General features: G+C 56.4%; 1 protein-coding gene across 1 annotated transcript; it reads right to left on the bottom strand.

Annotated features, from left to right (window-relative positions):
- Window positions 1–2,665: 2,665 nt before the first annotated feature.
- BTG2 (BTG anti-proliferation factor 2) lies at window positions 2,666–7,171 on the bottom strand. Its single transcript, XM_075443013.1, has 2 exons — window positions 6,958–7,171; window positions 2,666–5,916 (listed from the first exon to the last, which is right to left on the bottom strand). Exons 1-2 carry the CDS (start codon window positions 7,118–7,120, stop codon window positions 5,576–5,578), a joined length of 504 nt encoding a protein of 167 aa, XP_075299128.1. The 5' UTR covers window positions 7,121–7,171; the 3' UTR covers window positions 2,666–5,575.
- Between the last annotated feature and the right edge of the window lie 1,922 nt (window positions 7,172–9,093).

Consider the following 9,093-nt stretch of genomic DNA (forward strand, 5'->3'; position numbering starts at 1 on the left):
GAGGATGGGGCCAGACTCTTTCCAGTGGTGCCCAGCGACAGGACAAGGGGCAACGGGCACAAACTGAAGCAGAGGAAGCTCCAGCTGAAGATGAGGAAGAACTTCTTCCCTCTGAGGGTGACAGAGCCCTGGCCCAGGCTGCCCAGGGAGGCTGTGGAGTCTCCTTCTCTGGAGATATTCCAGACCTGCCTGGCCGCGGTGCTGTGCAGCCTGCTCTGGGTGACCCTGCTTGGGCAGGGGGTTGGGCTGGGTGACCCACAGAGGTCCCTGCCATCCCTGAACATTCTGCGATTCTGTGAAAAGCCAAACAAACCTTTTGCCACGAGTCAACCAAACTCACCTCGTGGGCCCAGGGGGAGCCCACCCTGGCCTGGCTAATGCCACTGGCTCGGGACGTTCCTTGCAGCCGCTCTGGGCTTGGCACAATCTGTGTTTCCCACCAGCCCAGGCCCCCGAACTGCCCCAGGGCTGAGCGCACCAAAGGCTCACTCCAAAAAGGCATTCAATGCCCTTCCAGGGTGCTGGGACAGGAGGAGAGCATTTTCCTGAGAGCCAGCATCACCGTGCTGTCCTTCCTCCCTGCAGCAGGGGGTAACCTGTTTCTGGGTGGGTGTCAGACACATCGGGACGCTCTCTGGGATTAAGTCCTGGGCTCCGCTGTGCCAGCAGAGCTCGTCTCTCCTGCAGTGTGCCGGGAGCAGGTGGGTCTGCTGGGCAGAGGGCTCAGCTCGCACCGAGGACACGTCAAAGGCAAATGCTCCTTTATGCAACACACCGATCTCCGATTACAGGGGACATTTGACCCAGGCTTCTTGAATCGGACACTTCGCTGCCCGGCCTGAATAAAAAGCCCCAACAGAAATGCAGGATTTCTGGGTCACCCAACAGGCAGGAGGTGGGCAGTGGTGTGTGCACGCGGTTTCAGTTACTTCCAGTCTTTTTCGGAGCTGCTTTAGGTGTGGTGGGGGGCAGCTGGGTCCCCAGTGCATGCGCCAGCTGTGCCTCCGCGCTCCCTCCCGCACCCCGGAGCTGATCCTGTGACGTGCTCAGGGATCTCGCAAGGAGAAAATGTGCTGAGAGCTGCGGCTCAGCATCGACAGGCCTAGGAAGGGCTTGGGGAGGGACAGATAAAGATGCACCCCCAAGTTAATCCAGTTTGTACACCAAGTATCACGATCCTACCAGAAGAAAAATGACAAGCAAAGTAAAAATAGTAGCTGAGTCATTTATTCGAAGGTTGGCGGGGGGATCTGGTTACGGTGTGGGCAGAGCTGACACCTCACTAAACACTCCATGGCGCAAGACCTGTATTTTTATCTTGGCTACGAGCAACTCGACTTTTTGACGGTCCGGGCTCTGCCTGCTGGCCCAAACGCCGGCCACGGGCCACAGCACGCAGGACCGCACCAGGCCGGCTGCGGCACGGGCTGCGCCAGCCTGAAAACAGGCCATGGCACACAGGTCCAGGCAAGCCAGAGGGAGGAAGGCTGCCATCATCCGACTTCAGCAAGCCTTTGAAGCCAGATGACTCCCCAGCTAATCAGCAACGGAATGGGACAGCCATTCCTCCCCAACAGCCCTGTTTCACAGGGAGCAGCAATTTGGGTGTGTTTAAGGAAACTAATGATGGGATGAGTTCAAAAAGGAGTGGCTTTGACAGAGCACCAAAATCAGCCCACAAGTTGTTTTCCTCTTGGAGGTGGCGTGTTATGATAAAAGCAGGGGAGGAAGTGGCTTTGCCCCCCCAGGGAGAGCACTGGGACCAGGCCTGTGCCCCCTCCCCAGCATCACCGCTCCAGGCAGACACCAGCACAGGGAAGAGGCTGGTGTGGGTCACAAGGATCCCACAGGCTGCAGCTCAAGCCTGCCTGAACTCCATAAAAAAAATAAGGAGTTTTGGACTGACACTACCACAAGCAAATTAAGCTAAGGTCCTTAAATCAGGTCAGCCTGAAGATGAGTGCAGAGAGGGGTAAAACACATGAGCTGGACACCCCTGTCCCCGTGAGCAGGGTTACAGGTCCATGCCACAGTCACCAGCCTCTCACCACAGCCAAAACAGGATCCCCAGTGAATCAACCCCGGATGCCTTTATCGTGACAGGCCCAGAGCATCCTCCACATACCTGAACACTTCAGCCCTGTGATCTCTCACCCTTCCTCCTCTGCTGGAAGGGCAGCGCAGGTAGGGAGGCTTAACCAGGACCTGCCCCTGTGCCTGGCTCAGCTCATTAATCCCTGCTTTCCAGGACTCCGTTTATGCCGTTCCTAGTGTTGGATGAGAGATTTGGCAGTCAGCTACCCAATGCCTTCACATCCTGGCAGGACACAGAATTCCAGCAATCTGCACTGAATAAATCCCCCGCTGCCCAAGCCAGAACCCAGCAGTCAGTGCAGGGAAGGAGGGGGCAGGACACCCACAGCCCCACATTAGTCATCAGACCAATTCCCAGCCTCAATTCCTCAGGTTTAGAGGGTCAGGATTAGAGTCAGCATGTTGACTAAGCAGTCTTTTGCTAAACCTCCCCCTTGACGCAGCTGGATATTAACAGTCACCCACACTTTAACCAAGCCCACAGCACTCACAGTGTGGGATTTAGGCTGCAGTCCCATCCCCCATCCTCTCTGCAAGCATACAACAGTTCCCAGCAAGAAAACAAGGCTCCTTTATACTGCTACATTTTTATTAAAGTAACAAAAGCATACGTCTGTCAAAGGATCTGTACATTCTGTATATAAAAATGCTACTATACAATTAGTAACCATCCGCTCCCTCCTCCACATGTAGCTTACAAACTTTCTACCATTTTCACCAAATACAAAAAGCAGGTCCCGTTCAACAGTCCAGCTTGTTAAAAAAAATGACAAGAAACCCCTCAAATACACTGTCTTAAAATACACACCACAGCTCTGCAGTTGAGTATCAGGCTTGTAGGCAGAAGGCAACGGAGCACACTAATTCACAGCTTTTACATGTAACCAGCTACAAGAGAGAAATGGATTACACCCAAGATCGATTGGTTTTATAGCTAAAACCAGACACCTTTAACAGACTCCTCCACACCAGGGACAAAAAGACAGACCTGGCTATTTCGGTTCTGGAAGTGGGGGCATGTTAAGAGTAATTATAGTGTATTCCTTTGGTGTGGGCTGTTGTTCCTGAAAGTTTTTCTTCTGGTAAGAGGGAGGGAACAGAGTAAAAGCGTGGGGTAAATCTTCAGACTGCTTTGCTCGTGACAAGTTACAACCCAAGGAAGTACCAGCCTTCAGGAAACTCTACATCCAACCAAGGAGTCCAGCAAAGCAAACACTGCTCATCCTGGATGCAGTTCTCATCATGGGCTTTCTGCCTAAGCAGGTTAAGTAAGGACTCCAAGAAGCACCGAGATCCCTTTTCCTTGAAACGGGAATTTGCTTTTTGGAAGTTCCCAAGTCCTCCCCTCTTGGTGAGGTCACCTATTGCACAAGTTCACCAAGGGAAAAGCCCCAGTGCTTCATTTCAGCCTCTGCTTTGCTGACATGAGAAATTCAAGTGATGCAGAGGGAAGTGATGCAACTTCAGAGCAACAGCCTGCTATTACTGTTCAAGGACAAATAACTCACCACTTGACATTTTAAAAGGATCTAAGAATTGAGGCTGGTTTTCCAGTTCTGGAATTCATGATTTGAAGCTTACAAAAATCTGAACTTACTTTTCCACATTAGTACTCAGAGCTGAGGAACTGTGTTGAATTTTTTTTTTTTTAATACATTAAAAAAAGCTAAGAACTGTGGCAGATGGGAGGCTTCCTTCCTCTCCCATAGCACCCCAGATTTGGAAATATATTGCACAAAAGTCTGAGAACTTGATTCAAAGGCTGGGCAAGAACAACTCTGGCTATGCCAGCCAGCTGCCACATCAGAGAAAGAGGAAGGTAAAAATTAAGTGTGCCAAGAGAAAAATCTGGGAAAGTTTTGTTACAACCAATCATGTCAAGGCCCTTTTTCAATCATTTCTCCCAGGATCACTGGAGGAGCACCAGCTGATTAGTAAACAGATAATGGACATACAACACCCTGGTAAAGGCTCATTCCCAACAGGCAGGCAAAGTTCTCGGGGCAGCACTCCCAGCTCCCGCCCCATCCGTAGTTAGTCAGAGCAGTTTGAGAGCCAAATCCCAAACACCACTTGGGCAAAGTCTCCCTGAACACGAGTACCACTGGGACTCTGAAAGGAGTTTTGCTTGAACAGACAGAGCACAGACCCAGGCATTAATTGTGCAAAACAGTTATGTACCAAGAGATCAGAGCCAAGCGATGCCCCTTACCAAGGTATCAGTGGAGACAGCTCCTAGGGACAGCCACATGCTGATCACCCAGAGGGGGAAGGGAGGGAAGAAGTGCTGTGACTTTAAAAGCAAGTTAGGACACCAAAGCATCCGAACATCCCACACACAGGGGGAAGAGATCCCCAATACTTTAAGAGATAGGGCAAAGGGGGTTCTTGCACACCAACCTCTATAGCACAAGGCGAGTTGCTTCAGCTCTTCTGGAGGGGTGACAGCAAGTCGTCAGCACTGGATTAGGCAACTTTTACAAGCAAGGGGCCAGACTCCACTCTTGGGAGCACAGAGAGGCCACGCAAGAGCTGGTCGTGGGCTGATGTCTAAGCCACACATCGCAGACAGGCTTTGTAATTCACAGCTGCTCAGTGCTGGTTTCGGGGTCTGGTGCACCCTCCTCAGGGTGCAGCGAGGAGTGGGTGATAGCCAGGTACTGGGGAGCACCAGAACACTACTCCAGTGCCACCACAGCAGCTGCTATATCCATCTTGAGGACCTCCTCTGCACAGCCCAACCCCCAGTGCATCTCTGCCTTGCTCCATCTCACAGGACACCGATACCCACGTGGCCCTTTTCAGTCCAGCAGCAGACAGGAAAGATGGAGGGGCTGGAGACAGGCCACGCTCCCCCTCACGCTGTGCTGTGAGTGAGGCAGAGCAGAGCTGCACCACACACGGAGTAAGTGGGTCCAGAGGAGATGCGCAAGAGCAACGGAGAGGGATACCAGGGTCCCTGGCATCACCCAGCCCTGAGGCAAGGTTCCCCCAAACACTATATCCAGGTCCCAGAGAGATCAGGCCAGCTGGGGAGTGAAGAAGTTAATGCAGGAAAGACAGCAACTCCTTCATCCCTTCTCCAACAGTATTGCAATACTTGGCAATACAGCAATACGGTTGGGTACCAGGGTAGTGAGAAGGTGACAGATGGCTCCCAGCACCAAGCCACACTTCCCAGCCTGGCTCTTCCCTCTCCTCCTCCATTCCAAGCTGCCCAAGTGAGCAAGCCAGCCCAAAATTGCCATCCAACACTAATTAGGTAGATATCGGCTTCATCATAAAAACTCACAAGCTTGCAACAGCTTTAAAAAAAGGCACCAGGAACACCGCTTCTGTTCAAAGCGGTGCCCAATATTTTAATTTTGGATTTTCTTGGATTTTTTTTAAAAAATATAAATAGCTCTTCATCTTAAAAATAGATCCTCAGGTGAGGTATACAGTAGCCTGTGTCTTGGCAGTGTAAGGACAAGAGGAGTATTTAGCTGGAGACAGTCATGATGTAGTTTTTGGAAGGACTGGTGCGACCTAACATCATCTGGTTCTTACAGGTAAGCATCCCATAGGAGCTCACAGGTTTTGCTGCAGTCGCTTCGTACAAGACACAGATAGAGCCGTCCTCACCGATGCGGTACGAGACCTCATAAGGGTCCACCCAGAGCGTGAGCTCGCTGGGCAGGAGCTGGTAGAGCTGTGGTACGCTGAGTCCGATCTGGCTAGCTGCCTTGCTGATGATGGGGTCCATTTTGTGATTGATCCGGATGCAGCGATACCCAGAGCCTTTGAACGGTTTCTCAGGAAACCAGTGGTGTTTGTAGTGCTCTGCAAGGGAAGCGAGAAGGGAAGGGTGGTGAGCAGGCACGCAGCAGCTGCGAGGAGGTCTGCACCCTGCTGCAGTCCCGAGAGGGTCCCACACCTCACTGTGGACGGAGGAATCCAACTCCTCCTCAGGCTGCCTCCATCAGGACAGAGGCTCCAGAGCTGAGCACTCAACTGTTCAGCCACCACTTGCTCCAAAGGGCAGGAGCACAGCTCTCGAGTCCTAGAAACCCCAGGCAGGATGGTGTCACAGGGGCTGCAGTCATGGGACCCCAGCACCTTCTCACCTCAGCTGCTGGGGTGGCCAGGGTAGATACCGTATCGCCCACAACAAACCACCACAGTCAGGGAGTAACATCCAGCTCATTCTGTAAGTTCAGGGGCATGTCACTACCCTTTATCTTGGTGCAGCGGCAAGCAAACCATCCCTTCCCAGGGCTGATAACACAAGGCTGTATTAGGCTGGGAGGAGACCCCTGAACCACCCAGTTAGTGCCAAGCCCCAGACATGCTTGTGGGGAGGGGGGCACTAAACCCCACCGACACAGGACTAAGCACTTCTTGCCAGGGGACAGGGCACACAGATTAGCTTTGGATCATCTGTATCCAGCCCCAGCAAGGAGGGCTCCAAGCAGATGGGCCACAAAACCCTCAGAGACTAGGCAGGGGATCTGCTCACTTTCAGGGCTGAGGTAACTGTTTGCCCAGGACTCCACAGGGACACAGGTGGGTGCCCAGGGAGGCACACACATACCTGCCAGTCTCCAGAGGGACACAGGTGGGCACCCAGACAAGTATCCAGCATCAAGGAGGACAGATATGGGTGCCAGGGAAGGACACAGATGGGTGTCCGGCCCAAGAAGACACAGGTGGGCACCCAGGACAGGACACCAGGTCCTGGGAGCAACACGGGGGGCACCAGAGAAGGACACCGGTGGGCGTCCAGCCCCGAGGGCGAGAGGCACGGACACGAGCAGGCGTTCACCGCGGACCTTCCTCCCCACGCAGCCGCTCTCTCCCCCGGGCCGCGGGGCCGCGCCTCACCTGCCAGCGCCTCCCGCAGCGCCCCGCTGAAGACCTGCAGCTGCTGCTCGCTGACGCAGCCCCGCGTCCGCAGGAGGCTGGAGACGAAGCCCACAGCGGCAGCGATCTCGGGCACCATGTCTACCCGCGGGCCGCCACGGCGCTGGCTCTGGCGCTGGCTCATGCCGGGCTCCGGGACGGTGCGCGCTCGGCGGTGTTACGGCGCCGCTCTCGGCTCAGCTCGGTCTACGCCGCCGGCTCCGCGCCGCGATTTAATAGGGCAGAGCGGGGAGGCGTCATCGCGGCGGCGGCCCCCATTGGGCGAGGGGGCGCGGTATGCTAATAGCACCTGACCTCAGCGCAGTGGAAGGAGTGACGTCGCCGCTGGCGGGGGGGCTGTTACCGGAGGGCTATTTTTGGGGCTGACCTGGGAGGAGGAGGAGGGGGACGGGGCTCGGCGCCCCCGGCTCCCCGCACCCCCCTGCTCCGTGGCGGCGGCACCCCTGGGTGCCGGGGGGGGGTCGGGGGGCCCAGGCAGCTGCCGGTGCCCGAGGTGACCCGCGGGAGGCGGGAGGGCAGGGCAGGGCCCCACCCCGGGCCCTCCTGAGCCCCCCTCCCAGTCCCGGATCGGGCCGTGTGGCCCTCGCCGCCCCCGGGAAGCTGATGTCGGGGCCCCTCGGCTGCTCCCGGGTCCCTGGAGCGGGTCTCCGGGGTGCTGGCGGCGGGCGGGAAGCCGGCCCGGTCTCGCTGCCCCCCGCAGCCCAGCCGGCCCGCAGCCGCAGGGAACCCCGGGGCACCGGTACCGCCAGGGCCAGGCTCCCAGCCCTCCCCACCAGCGGAGGAGTTCACGGGCCGCTTCCACTACGGAACACAACGCCTCGGGAGGGTGAGGCGAAGGCTCGTCCTCACCAAGCCACTGGCAAGTCACTTACTGGAATCGCAGCGGGGTGACGGGAGCCAGTGTGAGGGGATGGGTGTCCCCGACAGCCCCACGGTCCTGCGCGCTTCTGCCGCGGCTTTGGCCCACTCAGTGCTGGATCGGTGTCGGGGTGTTCTCGACGTCGGTGCAGCAGGTTTCTGCTGACCTACAATGACACGGATCAGTCACCCAGGGCAGTGCGCGACAGTGACCCGTCCCCGAAGCCTGGCCCTTCCTACCCTCCTGTCTTCAGCAGACGGTGGGGTCTGGCCCCCTGCACAGGGGGCTCCTCTCCCCAGCAGTGTACAGGCGGGTTTCCATCACCAAATTTCCCTTCCCAAGACACATTCACAGATCCCTGCTCCCTGCACAAGGCCAAACCCTTTCCAGAGATCCCCGGAGCGTGCAGGGAGAACTTGCTATCACCTGCGCTGTCCCAGACAGGTGAGGGAGACGAGGGGGAACACCACCAGAACCACATTCGCCTCACCGCCTGAGGAGCGTCTGTGGTGAGGGGCGAGGGCAGACACCCCAGGACCCAGTGCCTCCCTCCAGCAAAAGCCAGGCTGGAGGAAGAGCGGGAGGAGGTGGCTGCCGCGCAGAGGACATGTCCGATCATGGAGCAGGGAGAGCAAGCCAAGGCAAGCATGGAGCAGAACCAAGTGTCCTCAGCTGCCTCCGTCCAGCCCAGCAGGAGGGGAGAGGAGAACCGGTGCAAGCGGTGCGTGGCCCTGATGCTTAGTGAGATGCAAGCAGCAACTTAAAGCCACTACAAAACAGGGAGCTGCACCAGCTGGCCCAGCTGCCAGCCACGCTGCCCAGGATAAAGGCACTCGCCCAGCTTCTGCTGAAACTGGCCCGAAGCTAAAGCAACAGTAGGAGGCCAAGCTCTTTTCTTGCCTTTGCTTTGATCAACCATGAGAGAGTTAGTATCGAAGCAGGATGGGATTTCTGAATGAGTATTCCCTGGCAGCGAACCGGGATTGTTTGGAGCCATTGTCTCGCAGCCCCAGATGCCTCCCTCGGCGTGCACCAGGGGAGGATCTGAAGCCACAGCTCTGATGCGATCCCCAGCGAAGACGCGTTCTCCTCCTATGGCCGGGACCGCATTTGGCATCTCCACAACCAGCGGGTGCAGCTGGAGAAAACTGAGGCAGGGAATTAGATCATCTGGGTTTGCCTCTGCCCGGGGAGCAGCTCGGCGGAGGCTGAGCCATCGCCGGTTCCCACAGTGCCGC

Source organism: Opisthocomus hoazin, chromosome 25, assembly GCF_030867145.1.
Source record: "Opisthocomus hoazin isolate bOpiHoa1 chromosome 25, bOpiHoa1.hap1, whole genome shotgun sequence".
Taxonomy (NCBI): domain Eukaryota; kingdom Metazoa; phylum Chordata; class Aves; order Opisthocomiformes; family Opisthocomidae; genus Opisthocomus; species Opisthocomus hoazin.

Coding starts and splice junctions, on each gene's coding strand:
- BTG2 (XM_075443013.1), bottom strand. CDS start 7,120: ATGAGCCAGCGCCAGAGCCAGCGCCGTGGCGGCCCGCGGGTAGACATG. Junction 5,917..6,957: donor GCTGCGGGAGGCGCTGGCAG/GTGAGGCGCGGC, acceptor CTTCCCTTGCAG/AGCACTACAAACACCACTGG.